At 70.2% G+C, this 16,613-nt stretch overlaps 1 protein-coding gene across 5 annotated transcripts; it reads right to left on the bottom strand.

The window, feature by feature from the left end:
- Positions 1–1,816: 1,816 nt before the first annotated feature.
- Positions 1,817–12,903, bottom strand: TBKBP1 (TBK1 binding protein 1). Of its 5 annotated transcripts, none has more exons than XM_084496037.1 (11): positions 12,700–12,903; positions 11,714–11,951; positions 10,068–10,304; positions 9,865–9,936; positions 9,685–9,789; positions 9,268–9,421; positions 8,989–9,167; positions 8,863–8,912; positions 4,073–4,191; positions 3,109–3,848; positions 1,817–2,889 (listed from the first exon to the last, which is right to left on the bottom strand). In XM_084496037.1, exons 3-11 carry the CDS (start codon positions 10,287–10,289, stop codon positions 2,761–2,763), a joined length of 1,770 nt encoding a protein of 589 aa, XP_084352163.1. In that variant the 5' UTR covers positions 10,290–10,304; positions 11,714–11,951; positions 12,700–12,903; the 3' UTR covers positions 1,817–2,760. The 5 variants fall into 5 exon arrangements, with proteins under 5 accessions (XP_084352163.1, XP_084352159.1, XP_084352160.1 ...); XM_084496033.1 differs by having other exon boundaries at positions 9,865–9,987; positions 12,700–12,900; XM_084496034.1 differs by having other exon boundaries at positions 9,865–9,987; positions 11,714–11,943; positions 12,700–12,900.
- Between the last annotated feature and the right edge of the window lie 3,710 nt (positions 12,904–16,613).

Here is a 16,613-nt window from a genome sequence, read left to right as displayed (position 1 = left end):
GGCTCGCGCCGTTTGAAATTTATCACGTGATTTCAAAAAAAGAGAGAGAGGAGCTGGGGGCAGAGTGGGCGGGGGGGGCAGCCCCTGCACCCCGCCGAGCCCCCGCCCGGCGCTGTCCCAGCACAAACCAGTGGGAGACTGGGGACTGAGGCGGGCTGTGGCAGCCAGCCCTGGGCATCCTCAGCGCGGCCCCGGGCAGGATCAGTCCTAGGGGGTGTGTGGGTGGGGGGCAGCCCCCCCGCTTGGCTCCTTTGGGGACCCTTCCTTGGAGCCGTGCATCCCTCCGGGAGCCGCCGCGGCGGCCTCGCTGCCCGGGCTTCCCGTGCCCGCTGGGGGCCGGATCCGTCCCGTCCCCGCAGGTGCTGCTCTTCCTTCCCCCGCCAGATGCAGAGATCGGCCCCTGATAACGCGCGGCGCAGCTGCTGCCGCTGGGGCGCAGGCGTTGCGGAGCCCGTATCTGCTTCACACCATCGCCGCAGCCCCGAGCTGCCTGCCTGCCGGGGCCACCTCTCGCCCCGCTGATGCCGAGCTGTGGGGAGCAGGGATGGAGCCTCCCCCCCCCCCCCCCCCCGCCTCCTGCCAAATTTTGCCCTGCCGAGCTCTGGGAGCAGCCACAACTCAGCGCACTGCTGGGCCCTACGGGAGCGGGGCCGGTGGGCTGGGCTTTCCCGAGATCAGCCAGGCTTTAGGGTGTGGTGGCCCCAAGCTTGGGCACCCTGCGGGGCACAGAATTGGCTGAGAGCCCCCCCACCATGGTCCAATCCCCCCCCCCCAACAGCACACGGGGAGGCTGCAGGCCTCACTGGGGCAGATTTGGGAGGGACGGAGCCCCCCGGTGCGCAGGGCAGCCCCTTCCTCCGAGCCTCGCCTTTGGGTGCGCAGCCACTTGGCTGCAGCTGGACCCCACGGCCCCCTCCCCACGGCTGCTGCCCCCCGGGACCACGACCCCCACCCCGGGCAGGGTTTGCAGGCACCGTTTGGCTGCTATCCAAGCTGGGGGCAAGCAGCAGAGGTGCGAGCGTGCCCGTCGGGGACTCTTGGCGACCTTCCCCCGGTGTCATGCCCGAGGGTGCCCCCCCCCCGCGCCCCGCGGTGCGCCCCCGCCCCAGCCGCGTTGCGCTCAGCGGCACCTCGCCGGCTGCCGGCTTCCGCTGCGGTCTGGGCCCCACCGCGCCGGGGCCTCGCAGCTCGCCCCTGAGCTGCGGGCGTTTCTCTCGCCCCCTCCGCCTGCCCCACACCGCAGGGCCGGGGCTGAGCAGAGCTGCTCGGAACGGGGGGTCCTGGTGGGGCTGGGGGCCCCCATGCCCGTTTTACCCTCCCCAAGGACCCGCGGTGACGCTCGGCACCGTCACAGGGAGCGGCTCTGGAGCAGAGGGGGCTTGGGGATGGTGTTTTGTGCCACCAGCACCTCGCACCCACCCACCCCGGCCCCACCACGCACCCAGAGCCCCCCCATGCACCCACAGCCCCCCAGGCCTGGAGCAGGATTTCCCCACTGCACGGGGACCCCGATGGCGCTGGCCCGGCCACAGCACCGCTGTCAGCGCTGTCCCCGCGGGGCTGGGGCTCGGCCGTGCCATCACCCCCGGGGTTCACGGCGGTTTTGTTTTGGTTTTGATTGTCCTATTTCTTTGTGCCTGCCACAGCAGTAAACCCGAAACATCCCGCCGTGCTGGGAACGGGGCCATCTTAGTAGGTTACTCGCAACGGGCACCCCGAACCCGGTCACCCCACGGGCACCAAGGCAGCGCGCCCCAATGCAGGACACCCGCAGCCCGTCCCCCTTGTCCCCGGGGACCAGCAGAGCGGTGGCAGCTTTGGCTCCCAGCAGTGTTTTGGGCACTGGGGAAGGGTTTTATTGGACTCGGCGGCGTTGCACAGAGCGCGGGTCCCCCTGCATGGGGACCCCGAGGGAGCAGGGGCCGAACCCCGGCCGAGCCCTCGGGTGCTGCGCATGGAGGTGTGCGCCGTGGCACGGGGGGGGCATGCAGCGCGGAGCACGGGGGGACGGTGCCGCAGACCCCCCCTCCCGACATCGGGGGCCTCTCGGCGGCTTTGAGGTAGATTGAACGTGGGGGGTGCGGGTGGGGGCCGGGGGCTGCGGGGCCGGAGGGGGCGGCCACACGGCCCCGCAGGGCCCAGGGGTGCCGGCGGCCGCAGAGCTCAGTGCAGTGGTGCGGGATGTCCATGCTGTGCCATGGGCCGTGGGGTTTGATTCTCAGCAGCATCGTTGTGGGGAGAAGGGAGAAATGGGGGCGGGGGGGGGGGATGCTTTTAATGTAAAAGACTGGAAAGATGCTTGAACTGGTGGGAAGAGGTGGGGGACCGAGAACAAGCAGCCTCCCACCCCCAACCAATTCTGACCCAGTGAGCCCCAGAAGGGGCAGCCCCTTCCCTTCACCTGCTTTCTGGGGGCCAGATCCAGGACCCGGTCCCTCAAATCCTCCCTGAGATCAAGCAGAGAAACCCATGGGTGCAGGTGGGTCCCCACCAGCAGCCCCCGGACCCAGCCCACAGCATCCTGGTCGGAGCATCCGAATTCTCCGTGGACGCAGGGACGGGGCAAGGGGGAGTGGGGAAAACCCACCTACACGCGAGGCCAGGAGGGGCCTGGGGCTCCTGTGGGGTCAGTCCCTCCGCAGCTACAGAATCCTTGGAGGTATTTCGGAGCCGTGTCACTCCTCGTGTTCTCATGCAGCATCCAAAGTCCGGGGAGGGGGCAGCCCGCGGCCGGGGGGGGTGCGGCGCGGGCAGGGGAGCTCAGATCTTGCTGTTCTCCAGGTGCGAGTCAATGTGCTTTATCAAAGCATCGTCCGGGTAGCCGATGGGGAAGGCCAGCTGGCACAGCGGGCAGCTCCGGATTTCCGAGTCCACCGTCTCCATCAGCAGCTGTGGGCACAGGGGCAGCCCTGAGCCCACCTCTGCAGGGCCCGGGTCTGATCCTCGCCCCCAGCCCCCTCCCACCATCGCGCTCCTCCGCCGGGCACAGGCCGGGGAGCCGCGGGGGGAACCGAGGCACGCTGCGAGACTGCCAGGAGGGGGGGTCCCGGCCCCCGCCTTCCCCCACCCACCACCCCGCACCCTGGGGTGGGCAGGGGTCCCCCTTACGTTGATCGAGGGCCAGGACTGGGCGTGCTCGCTCCTGGCATAGGCGGCAGCTGCCCGGTGCGCGGCGGTGTCGGGGATGGGGAAGCCGGCGCAGAAGGAGGCGCAGCGAACGGCCCCCACCTCAGGGCTGGGGGGGCTGGGGACCGCCCAGTCCTCTTCGTCCGACGACTGCTTCTCGAAGCGCACGTGCTCCTCGAAGGGCTCGCGGGCACTCAGGGGGGCCCCCGTGCCCCCCAGGTACACCTCGCCATAGGGCCGGTGCTTGGGGAGCGTCGAGGCTTCGGGCTGCAGCCAGAGCGAGCGGCTCTGCTGGTACAGGGCCACGTTGCTCACCTCCGAGTAGCTGCGGCGGCCCTGGAAGCCGGCCTTGATGTGGCGGCTGGAGGGCTTGGCGTAGCCCAGCTCCATCCTCTCGCCGGGCAGCCGGTGGGGGGACGCCGAGGCCGGGGAGGGGCAGGGCGGCGGCGCCGGGGAGCGGCGCTGCTGGGCGGGCGAGGGGCTGGAGGTGGGCACGGGCGAGCGGCGCTGCTGGGCCGGCGACTGGCAGGGCCCCGGGGCGGGCGAACGGCGCTGCTGGGCGGGCGACTGGCACTGGGGGGCCGGGGAGCGCCGCTGCAGCGCCGGGGACTGGCACTGAGGGGCCGGGGGGCGGCCGGGCGCGGGCGAGGGGCACTGCGGGGCAGGCGAGCGGCGCTGCTGGGCCGGCGAGTGGCACTGGGACAGCGGGGAGTGGCGCTGGCCTGCAAAGCACAACGGGAGGGGGGAGACACAAAAAATGCCCCCATCAGCTCGGCGGCACCCGCGTGCACCCCGGATGGATGGGGGGGGGCCTGGAGAGCAGCAGTGGGAGGGATGCTCCCGGGATGGATGCCCCCGAAGGGCTGCCCAGGAGCGCCGCAGAGCCCGGAGGATGAGGGCAGGCAGTGTGCTCTCCATTTTTTGCAGTGCCCCCGGCCCCTCTTACCGCCGTTGAGGCTCTTCTCCTGCAGCAGCGCGCGGAGGATTTGGCTCTGCAGGGAGCTGAGGTTCCTCAGGCGGCACAGCTCCTCCGTCAGCTCCGTGTAGGCCAGCGCCAGGTTCACCCTGCGGCAGGGACAGCGCGTCACCGAGGGCAGAGCGGCCCCGGCCCCCAGCACCCTCCCTGCTCCAGGCACCGTGGGCGCACCCAAAACGACCCCAAACCGGGCTCCTCGACCCAAAAAGTAAAAGTTGGAGCCGTGCCTTGCCGCCCAGGTGCCAGGAGGAGCAGGAGCGCAGGCACAAGGCGCTGCAGGGAGGTGGGCGCTGAGCTCACCGACAGCTTTCAGAGGCCCTGACAAAGTCATCAATTCTCCCCCAACTTGGGTGTCACTTTTAAAAAACATATTCTCCGGGGTGATGTGAAGGGAGAACCCATCTCCGGAGGTTCCCGCGGGGCTGTCAGGCTCGGCGCGCCCGCCGCGGCGCAGGGCGAGTTGAGCTGAGCCGTTGTGACACCCCCGGGACCCGGGAGGCGCCGCTCGTAACAGCAGCCGACAGGTCTGCCCCGCGCTGCCTCCCCTGCGATCTTATCACGGGCAGGAGAAGAAAAGGAAAAGAAAAGGAAAAGAAAAGATGAAGTTTCCCCAGCTCGGTCCCGTGTCACGGCCCCAGAGGCCCCACAGCCCTGCGGGGTGGCTCTGGGGGGGGGGGGCACAGGGGACGTTTCCCCAAACCCTCGGTGCTCGTGACCCGACTTCGAGCCCGGGCAGCGGCAGCTCGAAGCGGGGGCCCGGCTCCGGCTCTGGTGCTGGCTTTGGGCTGACCGGAGCACCCCCTGCCCCCGGGGCCACCCCGCTCCTCTCGAAGTCACGCTGCAGCGCAGGGAGGAAGTGTGAAAGCCGCAGCACTGGGGTGGGGGAGAGCACGGTGCCGGGGGAGCGGAGCGACGAGCAGCCCCCAGCCCCGCACCGAGCCCAGAGCCCGGCCAAAGCACCAGGGCGGGGGGCAACCGGCAGCCCCCAAGGGCCCCTCCCGGAGCCAGGGCAGCCACCAGGTTTTTGGAGAGGATCGGTGCAGCTCCCCCACGCCCTGAAAAATTGCTGTTTCAGGATAAAATGCGAGTTTTGATACGCAACTGCAGATAAGACGTGAGAACAAAACAGCTGCCGAAAACCCAGCCGCCCACAGGCCCCGAAGTGCCGGGGAGCGACGCTGCTCTGGCAGGAGCGGCCGGATCCCGCAGGGCTCCCGCTGGCCCAGGGGTGCCCCCCACCCCCTCCCCGCTGTCCCTTGGTGTCCCTGGGGGGCTGCCACGGCCAGGAGAGGGCCGGGGGCAGCGGTGGCGGAGGGGCCGGGCAGGATGGGGCAGGGCTGGGAGCACAGCCGCGGTCCTCAGGTGGTGGCTGGTGAAATATGGGGGAGGCCAGGGCTTAAGGGCCCCCCCTTCCCACCCCGATAAAGGCACACAACTTGCAGGGGCACCCACAGCTCACTCCAACCAAACCCAGCACCTATTTGTAGGGAGCAGCCCCCCCCCCAGCTGCACAGCCCCGGTCACCTTCTGGAGGAAGCTGGGGGACCGGGGGGGGGTTTGGGGTCGCAGCTGCCCCATGGGGACAGGACCCCGCATCCTGCCCAGTGCTGTGGTGGGGACATTTCGGGGGGGGCAGCGCTGCCAACCACATCACATCGCTCCCACCCGGCTGCAAGGTGCCCCCCAGTGCCCCCAGCCCCAGCCGGGCGTGGGGGGCTCCTCCCTGCCACTGGGGTCAGCGCAGGCCCCCGCTCGCTGGGGAGCTGGTGGGTGCAGGAGCAGGACACGGCCCCCCCCAGCCAGGCAGGGGGTGCTGAGCACAGGGGGGGGGGCCCTGTCCTCCACATGGGGCCTGCGGTTGCCTGGGGAGGGGGGAAGGGGTGACCTCGAGCAAGTTACGCCTGGTAAACAAGAAGGAGCCCTTAAATAAAAGCACAAACCACAGCCTTATCTGCTATCTGCGCGTGGGCAGGGGGTGGGCAAGGGGGGAGCGTGCACCGGGGCTGCTGGGGGCACGGCTGGGCACCAACCTTGCCCCCCCGCCACTGGGACGGGGTCCAAGGAGCTGGGAGAGGGGCGCGGGGACATCCCGGCACTGCCACCGAAGAGGGACAGATCCTGCTCCCCTCCTGCTTGCTCTGCACCCTGCTGGCCTGTGGGACATTGGGGACGGAGAGCGAGGCTGGGGAGGCTCCTTGCAGCAGCTGCAGGAGGCGTGGAGGCCGGCAGGCGTGGCAGCAGCACCCATGGGTGCTCAGGGTCAGACCGGGACCGAGCAGCGGCTGCTGGTCCTACGGGGGGGGCTGGTGTCAGCCTGCAGCCACCGGGCACGTCCCCAAGGTGCCACCGTGCCCCTGTGCACCGAGGGGATCCTGCTCAGCCCACCCCACGCTGCACAGGGAGCCGGCCCCTGAGATTCATTAAAACCCACAAAAGCCCATCAAAATTAATGTGGCAGCGGGGAAGCCGGCAGCACAGGAGGGCAGCGGGGATGTGCCCCCCACAGCCCGCACCCACCGCACCCCTTGCTCCCAGCACCTCCACTGCTGGAGATCTCCCATGGGACAGATCCCACAGAGCATCCCCAGGTTTTGGGGCACTGCCCAGCATCTCCCTGCCCCCCCAGATCCAGCCCCACACTGGAGGTGTCCCCGACCCCATCTGCGCCCAGCCCCGGCCCCTGGGGCTGCGCCAGCCTCTCTGCACCCAGATGGGAAAGGTGCAGGTGGGAGCGGCCAGGAGCTGGGAAGGGACAAAAAAAGGACAAAAATCAAGGAAAAAATAAAAGCTCGGTGCTTCCCTCCACGCTGCTGAGGTCACTGAAGACACTTCGCCGTGGCTGCAGCAGGAATTGGCTCAAAGTCTCCTTTCCCCCCGAAAAAGGAGCAGGCACAGTAGCGGCGATCGCGTGGCCGCCTCCACAACAAAAGCAAGCGCTGCCATCGAAGGCAGTGAGTCAAACCCCAACCCCTCCTGCCCTTGCGGGCGCACTACAGAGGCAGGCTGACTAATTTGGCAAAAGAAAGAAAGAAAAGTCACCCAAAGATGAAAAGCAGAGATAACGTGCCCTTCACGCTGAAAAAAAAGTGGTGGAAAGGAGCAGGTTACAAAAAAGAGCCTTATTTACAAGAAAAGACAACGCCGTGGAGGAAAAACTTATTCTCCATCCCAGCCCTGAGAAAGGGCTGAAGGGCCCCAAAAAGTGGGGTTTGCTCTGCTGCTGTCCCCGGGCAGAGGGCACGGAGCCTGCGGGGCCTCAGTTTCCCCACCCCAACTGCAGAGGGGCTGGGGATCACCAACAAGGAGCTGGGAGCTTTGCTTTGGGGAGGGCTGGGTGCTGGGTGGCAAGGGGGGGAGGACACCTGCCTCTGCCTCTCCCGGCCGTGGTGGGGCTGAGCTTTGCCAAAACCAAAGCGAATTAAAGGGAGGAAGCCTGGGGGGTGAAGGGCAGCTGCCGGGACGCGAGGCGGGGAGCTGGGGCTGCAGCAGCCCTCGGTCGGCCCCAGCCTCGGGGGGAAATCAGCGCGGATCAGGACAGCCCCGCTGCCACCGAGGCGCTGATTTACTCCAGGGAGACAACAAACGGCGACGGCATCCGTCACGGTGAGAAAAAGGAGGGGAAAAAAGCCCGGCACCTTCCCGTCCCCGTGCCCCACGAGTCCCACGCGTCAGCTTTTATCTGTCCACAGCTCGGCGCGGCCGGCCCCAGCACCTCGCCGCCCGCCCGGAGGAGACGCAGCGCTGCACGATGTGGGGGGCAAGGGAATGGAGCCCCCACCGCGTCCCGAGCATGGGGACGGGCGCCCGGGGCTGGAACGAGGAGGAGAGCGGCACAAAGGGGCTGCCTCCTAACAGAGCGGGCCGGGGGTGGCTGCTGCCGGGGGGGAGTGTGGTGCTCGGGGGGACATCGCCGCACCGTGCCCCGCGTTGGCCTGGCCCAGCCCGACAGCTCCCCTGGGCCTGCTCCAAACCTGGGGGGTTCTTGGACCAACCCCCCCCTGAGGCTGGGGGTTCCCGGTCCCTCTCCTGGAGCCAGGCGGTGCCCCTGGGGCTCAGCGCGGCAGCAAGGGGGAGGCCAAGCAGAGACCCCAAGCAGAGACCCCCCCCCCCCATTGCTGCTGGCACTGTGGCAGCTCCGCTCCCAGCTGCACTGAATTAAAATAAATCGCCAAAAACTGCTGGTGGGGGTCGTGCAGAGCTGGTGGCTGTGGGAGCAGCCCGGGCACGCTGCTGGTGCTGCCAGATGCATGGCACGGCACGGAGCAGAATGGCATGGCACGGAACAGAGCAGTATGACATGGAGCAGCATGGCACGGCATGGCACCACACGGCACGGAGCAGCACGGCACGGCTCGGCTCGGATCGGTACCACCCTGCCCTGCACAGAGCAGCACGGCTCGGAGCAGCACCGGAGCATCACATCACAGCCCAGCCCAGCCCAGCCCAGCCCAGCCCAGCCCGGCTCGGCTCAGCCCGGCCCGGCGCGGTGCCTGCGCGGCAGCAGCGCCCTCTGGAGGCGGCCCCCACTCCTCCCGCTCCCCCCCTCCCGGGCGCGGCGCCCCCCGCCCGCCCCCCCTGCAACGAGGCAGAGGAGCGGTGGGGCAGGGGCAGCCCCCCCAGTCCTGCGCCCAGGGAGGGCGATGGCGCAGCGGGTGCCCCCCCAGCACCCCCCTGTCCGTGCGCCCCCCCCCCCGTGCCCCCCATCCTCCCGGGGTCCCCCCCCCTGGTGCCCCCACCCCCCACGCACCCCAGGCACTTACTGGTCGTCGCCCATCTTCTTCACCCAGGCCATGTCCCGCTCCGACTGCTCCTGGGGACGGGGCACGGCCGTGAGCCCCCGGCCACCACCCCACGGCCCCTTGGCTGCCCCCTGCCCGCGCCGTTACCTGCTGGCGGGTGTCCTGCAGGTGCTTCAGCTCGGCCTGCAGCCGCTCGCACTCGGCCTTGAGGTGCTCCTCGCGGTGCTGTGCGCGCTGAGCCTCCTGCCGCGCAGCCTCCAGCTCGGCCTCCAGCCGGCCCGCGGCCTCCATCCCGCGGCTCGGCCAGCCCGCGGGGCGATCCAGCACTGCGGGCAGGGCACGGCTCAGCGCCACGGCCGCGGGGGGGCTCTGCCGGAGGGTGCCCCCCGGGAGAGGGGAGCCATGGGGTGCGTGCGGGGGGCTCACCGTGGCTCAGCGCGGGGTTGGGGTGCAGGGAGAGGAATGGCACCTCCTGGCCCGGCAGCGGGGCGCCGAGGCCGGGGAAGGCGCCGCCGTCGCGCTGCCGCAGCTGCTGCTCCAGGCTCCGGATGCGGCTCAGGTGCGTCTCCACCAGCGCCCGCTGCCGGGGGGGGGAGAGGGGTGAACCCCACCGCCCCCCAATTAATCCTGCCCCCGCGCCTCCTGCACACCCGGAGCTTGGCACCCCAAACCATCAGCCCCCAGCCCCGCGTCACCACATCCCTGCCAAGTCCCGGCGGTGACACCGACGGCAGCACCGAGGCCACCACAACTCGCCAGGGGGAGAAGCGATTTGCCCAGCGTGGGGAAGGGGCCCCCAGTGACTCCCCCGTGCCAGCGCCCCCGCCAGCCGCAGGCGCCCACCATCTCGCCCAGCTCCGACTCCAGGTCTGCCTTCTCCACGCACAGCTTCTCGTAGGCCTGGATCATCTCGTCCAGCTGCTCCTCACGCTCCTTGCTCTTCTGCAGCTGCGGGGCAGGGGCGGGGGTCAGCACACGGCCTGGGGACCCCCCACGATCCCCGGTGCCCCCGGCCCCGCTCACCTCGTGCTGGAACTGGTTGAGCTGCTGCTGCAGCGACGCCTTCTCGCTCTTGAGCAGCGACGTCTCCTTGGCCTCGTAGACAGAGAAGATGTGCTCCTCCCCGAACTCGCCGATCAGTGGGTACTGAGGCCGTGGGGCAGAGCCATCAGGGGGGCCCCCCAGCCCCCTGCCACCCCCCCAGCCCGTGGCTCCAGGGCCCTCACCTTGACCTCGTACATCTTGAGGCGCCGCTTGAGCGTGGAGTTCTCCCTCTCCAGCCCGGTGAGGCGGTTCTTGATGTCGTCGTAGGCGGTGATGAGGGCGAAGTGGGAGGCCGAGCACATCTCCCCCGAGAGGTCGGTGTTGGGGCTGTCCAGCCAGTCCTCGTCTGGCCCCAGCGCCTCCTGCGTCAGGATGCTGATGTCGTCCTCGAACATGGAGTCCATGGCGCCGCGCGAGTCCTGCCTGGGGGGACGCGAGCACCCCGGGGTGAGGCGGGGACAGAAGCGGCCGCAGCGGCTCAGGAGCCCTTGGAGCTGCAGGGCCACCAGGGACACAGGGCACGTGTCACCTCTCCTGCCCACAGAAAGGGGGGAGCAGCAGGGGAGCAGCCCCCCAAGATGCTGGGGAGGAGCAGGGGAGCCGGCACCAAGGAGCCGGGACGGCACAGAGCATCCCGGCGGAGCAGCCCCAGGGGGACGCGGTGACTTTCCCAACGTCCCCCAGGGAGCGAGTGCCAGAAATAGCGGCCGGTGCCGCCGACTCCCACCCCGCAACGCACGCGAGCTGCTTTCCGCCCTCCCACGCGGCACGGAGCCCGCGCGGTGCCCTATATACCGGCGCTGCCGCTCACCCCCAGGAGCTACCTGGCTCAGCACAGCCCCAGCGAGGCCTCATCCTGCCCGGCCCACTCACAGCCCCGGCACGGCAGGGTTTGTCCCCAGAACGACGGTCACAAAGCCACCTGCGAGCAGGGTGCTGGGGCCAAAGAGGCTCCCGAAAGGCTCTGCTGCCCGATGCCCTCCTGCACTCACCGGGGGCCAGGCTGCTGGCAGCGCTGTCCCCGCCGAGCTGGTCGCTATTTCGAGGCACGCAATTAACGGGAGCCCTGCGTGCGGTGGAGCAGCCACCCAGCCCGTGGGGAGCGAGGAGATCACACCCTGAGCCAGCCAGGAGGCAGCGGGGGCAGCTCGCCCCATCCCACCCGCAGGCAGCGGCGCAGCCTCATCCGGGAGCCGCGGCCACACAAATAATTCATGGCAGCAGGCAGGGAAGGAGGCGAGCTCTGCGGGGGGGCAGGCGGGGACAGCCGGGCCCCCCCCCCAGCCATGGCCAGAGCCTGGGGCCAGCCTGGTGCTCTCGCTGCCCCAGCCCTGGGTGCAGAAGCCCCGGTGCTCCCCGTGACCCCAGATCCTCAGAAGGTCTGGGGGGGCGAGGCAGCCCCTCGCTGGGATGAGGAGCATGAAACGCAGACAAAACCCCCAGCACCACAGCCCCTCCTCTGTCCCCACTCGCTGTGCTCAGGGCTCTAAATCCACCCCATGGGGCAGTGACAGAGGGGATGGGGCACCCCAAGATCCCCCCCCTGCTTGGGCAGGGAGGGCACCATCATCATTCCTCTGTGGGGAAACAGAGGACCCCCCAAAAGATGCAAAAGCCAAGGCTGGACTCCCCAAGCCCCTGGGGGCTCCCTCAAAGCAAGACCCAAGAGTCCTGGGGCTGGAGGATGCCCTGGGGGGCACCACACAGGGCAGGGGGACGCTGGAACCAAGCTTCCCAGCGGGGTACCAAGCCCGGTGCCTGGCCCTGCTGCTCCCTGCGCCGTGCCTCGGTTTCCCCAGGTGCACCAGGGCCGGACCCCTCCTGACACCTGCCTGGCAGCGGGCCCCGGGCGCGGGGCGATGCGGTGCGGGCTGGGCAGGGCTGCGGTGCAGGAGCCTCAGGTGCGGGCAGCGAGCTGCGGCCGGCGGGCGCTCGGCGGGTCGGCCACGAGAGGCTCAGTGCGAGGCGGTGGCGATGGCATCGGGCTCCATGGAGGCAGGAGGTCCCCGAGGCTCCGGGCGGCTTCGCTCCCTCCTGGCTGCCGGCAGCCGGCCCCTCCTGGAGGCCTGGGGACGTCGTTAAAGAGAGCGAAACCGGGGCTGCAGCCCCCCCGGCACGGTCACGGGAGCGGGCAGGGACGGGGCCAGCTCCGGCACCCGGCTCCCCAGGGCTGGGGGGCTGCGGGGGGGGCTGGCGGCCGTGCAGGTACGAGGGGGCGAGCGGGCAGGGGGCGCACCCCGGGAGAAGCGGCGAGCCCGGGGGTCCCGGAGCGGTGCCGGGGAGCGCCCCGGGGGCGCGGCGGGCACGAGGCCCCGGTGCGGCGGCGCGCACGTGCGTGTGCACGAGGCTGGGGGGGGGCACCCCCGCGACCCCAGGGTCTGCGGCTCTTCGGCGCCCCCGGCACGGCCCCGAGCCCCCCCCACCCGAGTCCCCCCGGCCGGGGCTGCCCGGGGAGCCCGCACGGCACCGGGGGGGGTGGCGGGGGGCGGCAGGGGGAACCGGGGGGGGTCGGGGCCAGGGATGGAGCCGGGGACAAAGGCGCAGGAGGGGTCGGGGCTGGGAACGGGGCGGGGATGGGGACAAAGACGGGGCCCGGGGGGGGCGAGCGAGGATGGCGGCGGGGCCGGGGAAGGGGCCGGGAACGGGAGGGGGCCGGGCCGGAGGAGGGGGCGGCAGCGGGGGCCGGGAACGGGCCCGAGGAGGCCGGGAGCCGCCGGGCAGCAGCGGGGCCGCGGCGAGCCCGGCCCGGGCGGGGGGAGCCCGGTTCCGGTTCCCTCCCCCGCTGCCCGCCCCCGGCCCAGGCCCCGCACTCACCGGGAGGGGCGGCGAGCACCGGGAGGCGCTGCGGCGGCGGCGGCGGCGGCGGCGCCCGCCGGGATGCGGCTCCTTCCCCCCGGCCCCGGTCGCGGTGTCGGTGCCGGTGTCGGTCCCGGTCCCGGTCCCGACCGCCCCCGCCGCAGCCCCGGCCCCGGCCGCCGCCGTTTCTTCCGCTCCGGAGCCACCGAGAAACCACGTGGGCACCGGGCGGCCGCCAGCGCCCTCCCCCCGGGCCGCGCCGGTACCGCCCCGGGCCGCGCCGGTGCCGCCCGCCGGGACGCGGCTCCGCTCCGGGGCCGCCCCCGCCCGGCCCGGCCGCGGTCCCGGTGCCGGTCCCGGAGCAGGGCAGTGCCCCCCCGGGGGCGGTGCGCCCCGGCCCCCGCCCGCTGCAGCCCCCCGGCTGCCCCCCCGAGCGGCGCCACGGGGACCGGAGCCCCCCCGGTACCGGAGCCCTGGGGCAGTGCCCGGGGCTGCCCCCGGCCCCCGTTGGGGCAGAGGGGCGGGGGGCCGGGGGGGGCTCCTTTCATCTCCCAGCACGGCCCCGTGGCGGTGGGGCCGAGGGCTGAGCAGAGCCGCAGCCACATGCTGTGGGGGCTGGGAGAACATTTTATTCCCTGAATTGTTCCCTCGGAGCCGCTTCCATTATGGAATTGCGTTTTTTTCACTTTGCTGCACATGGGTTATTAATAGCTGCTCTGCTTTTGCCGCTGCCGCTGCCTCCGAGGGCTCCCCCAGCGAGCTCAGCCCCGCTCTGGGGGCAAACCCCGGCAGCCCCCGGCTGGGGGAGCGGGGCCCGGTGCCAGGCTGGAAGCTGGGAGCAGCCGGACAGACCGATGGCACCATGAGGACAGACCCACGGCACCACACGGACGGACCCACGGCACTGCCGCCAGCCCCCCAGGCGTGCAAATCCCTGCCAAGGCCCTCGGGTGCGAGATGGAGCCCAGGAGCCGCATCCCAGCTCGCGGTTTGGGTGGCTCCGCTCCTGTTCAGGCGCTGGTGACGGAGGCGAGACGGAGACGTCAGCACGGGAACCATCCCCGGCCCCTCCATCTGCCTCCACCGTGCGACGGCTCGTGCTGGGGCTGGGGGCAGAGGCGTCGGGGCAGGGCAGCGGCGAGGACAACGCCGTGCTTTGGGCTGAGCTCAGTAGCCCTGTCCCCACCGAGAGCAGACGGCGGCGAAGCCCCTGGCAGAGGCGCTCCCGGGGGACCCCATCCTGCCCCCCCTGCGCAGCCCCCCTCCCGGCGCTATGTATAGCGCGGCTGCATCAGCGCCTGGATGCGGCTCGGCGGTGATTCAGCGGACGTCACTCGGCACCCGGGAGCTTCGCTCCTGGAGCAGGAGAGGGGTGGTTGGCAGCGGGGCCAGACCCCCGCTGCCCCGCATCAGCAGGTCCCGTGGGGAATGCCGGGGCAGCCCCAGGGCTGGAGCCAAAGCTGGGCACGGCGCTGGGCCTTCCCGAGCCAAAATCGCAGCGTTAGGCCCCGGAGGTTTTTGGAGACGGATGCGCTGCCGCTGCCTCCCCCTGCTCATGCTGCCCCGCAGCCAGGACAGGCATCGGGCTGCTAATGGGCTGCTGCGAGCAGAGCAGAGCCATTTCCATCTGAATTTCTGCCAGGAAGGCAGCGCGTCACGTCTGGTGCATGGCCGAGAGAGGAGGAACAGGGCCGGGGGGTGCCCCAGGAGAGCCCCGGTGAGCCCAGGAGCGGTCACCCTGCAAGGGGCAGCGGGAGCCACGGGGCTGGGCTGTGCCGCAAACAGGGCCCAGAAAAAAAAGGAGCACCAGCTCAGGCTCTGCTCATGCTCACAGATTGCTGCAAAGCGCTTTGAAGTGCAAATTAAGGTTTTCCATCAGGTTTGAAGTTAATTTTGATGCAAAGAAAACAGCGAGGCCTCAACCATGCGTGTGTGCAAAGGCGGCAGGTGCCGTGGGGGCTGCGCAGCCCTCACAGGCGGCAGCACAGGGGGCACAGCCTGAGCCCCCCCAGCCCCACGGAGGGGCTGCGTGCCCAAGCCATCGCCGTGTGTTAGGGAAGAGCCTCGCACAGCGCCTGGGCCGCTGCCCCTGGGACGAGCAGTAATTTGCCCATCGCTTTTTGCTCGCTCACAAGGGTCTAGCGCAGGGCTCTGGAACTCAATTTACACCGGCAGCCACAGCCACGCTGGCAGAAGCGCTATTTTAAGCAGCGAGGTTAGGCCAGCGCAGATGCATCATTGTGCAGAGAACCTAATCACTCTGCCACACGGCCACTTAGAGTGGAAAACCTCAGATCGTTTTCCACTTGGCTTATCTGTGCCCGTTGCGGAGCAGCACTTGTCTGAAAGAAGAGCACCAGGCATTCGAGAGGCCGACGCTGAGCTCATCTCCCTGCCACGCAGGGCTCCAGTGCTTTGGGGGCATCGCCCAGTTCTGGCCCCTCTGCATCCCCAGGAGAGCCCGGGGCCGTGGCAGGGTGGGTGGAGGAGGGTCCCCAAGTCCCCTGCGCACCCTGAGTCCCCTCATCCCCATGCTCCCATCTTCGTGCTTGGTCCAAAGGCGACGTTTGTGTTGTCACCCCGTGGAAGCTGTGACCTGGGGGGCCAGGATCTGCCTGGGAGGGCTCTGAGCTGCCCCAGAGCTGTGGTTCCGAGCACAAACCTCGCTAAGACGCGGCCACAAACCTTTGTGTCAAGCCATCACAGCTCGCACCAAGAAGGGCAGCAGCAGCAGACATTCACCATCACAGCTCTGTGGTTTCCGTGCCGCCCTCGGGCTCAGGTGAGGCCCCGTGGCTGTGCAGGGGGGCGCAGGGGCTGGGGGAGAGCCGCACCGCACGGCCGGGGGGCACAGAACCCCCCCGGGCCCTGCAGAGCCCAACCTGGCTCCGGGCACCTGCAGCTCGGCTTCCTCCAGCGCCCCGGGTACCCGACAGGAGGGGATTCACCAAATTCCCACTGCTGCGTGTTGAGCTCCTGCTCCGCTTGCAGCCAGAGCCTTGGGAACAACAGGGCTAAAAAACGGCTAAAAAATGGCTAAAAAATGGTGAAACGGGGAACGGCTCAGCCCAAAGCGCGGTGGCACCAGGGAGCGAGCGCCAGCTGCTGAAGCCACCAGGCCCTGAGCCCGCCGGGTGCCAGGCAGCATCCCCGTGCTGAAACGGGGCCAGGGCCCCGCTGTCACCCCCGGGAGCAGAAAGCCGAGCGCCTTCACCTCGCTCCTCTCCCAGCCCCGAGCAGGATTCGGGCATCTCCTGCCCACGGCTGCTCCCCGGGGCCTGGTACCCGTGGGGCGGATGGGGCCGAGCACCGGGAGGAGGCCGAGCACTGTCCCCGGGAGGCATCGCCCAGGGCCCCGCTCGCCCCCCGTGTGCTCGGTGGCACAGATGGCAGCCGCCACGCTGCCGCCACGCCGCTGTCACCCCCGGCTCCCCGCAGGAAGCACGCGGCCGCCGCACACCCACGCCGTCTCAGAGCACCGCGGGGGCCGCGGCTGGCGGGGGGGGGGGGGGGAGCAGCAGCGGCTCTGTCAAACGAAGCAGCAAAAAAGTAACGAAAACCAAAATAAAGCGGCTTTTATTTAGAAGGTAAATAAATCGGGCCTACCGGTTTGCTAGCGGCTGGGTCCTCCGCAGGCATCAGGTCCTCGCTGGGGGAAGCCTTCGCTCAGTGTGCCCGAGGGAACGGCAGAGCTCCGGTAACGGGAGCCCGGCTGGGCACCCCTCGAGGGCATCGTCCTCGTGCCAAGGCACCGGGGCAGGGCAAGGAGCTGGACACGGCCCCAGGCACGTCCCCACGCGGTGCTGGGGCAGCCCCCGGAGAGGAGCCACCGTGGAGGGCTCTACCTGCACGGCCGCAGCGAAAGCAGCTCTGCAGGAGCCCGAAGGGAGCCCGAAGGGAGCCCAAGGGGTGCTCGCGCTCCCCCCGAGCCA

Source organism: Aythya ferina, assembly GCF_964211825.1.
Source record: "Aythya ferina genome assembly, chromosome: 23".
Lineage (NCBI taxonomy): Eukaryota > Metazoa > Chordata > Aves > Anseriformes > Anatidae > Aythya > Aythya ferina.
This window is presented reverse-complemented; position numbering and strand designations above follow the sequence as displayed.

Bases quoted from the DNA above. Each gene is read 5' to 3' on its own strand.
- TBKBP1 (XM_084496033.1), bottom strand. From the start codon at position 10,289: ATGGACTCCATGTTCGAGGACGACATCAGCATCCTGACGCAGGAGGCG. The intron at 8,913-8,988 runs GTAACGGCGCGG...CCCCGTCCCCAG, and splicing joins TGCAGGACACCCGCCAGCAG to GAGCAGTCGGAGCGGGACAT. The intron at 3,849-4,072 runs GTAAGAGGGGCC...TGTGCTTTGCAG, and splicing joins GGAGAAGAGCCTCAACGGCG to GCCAGCGCCACTCCCCGCTG.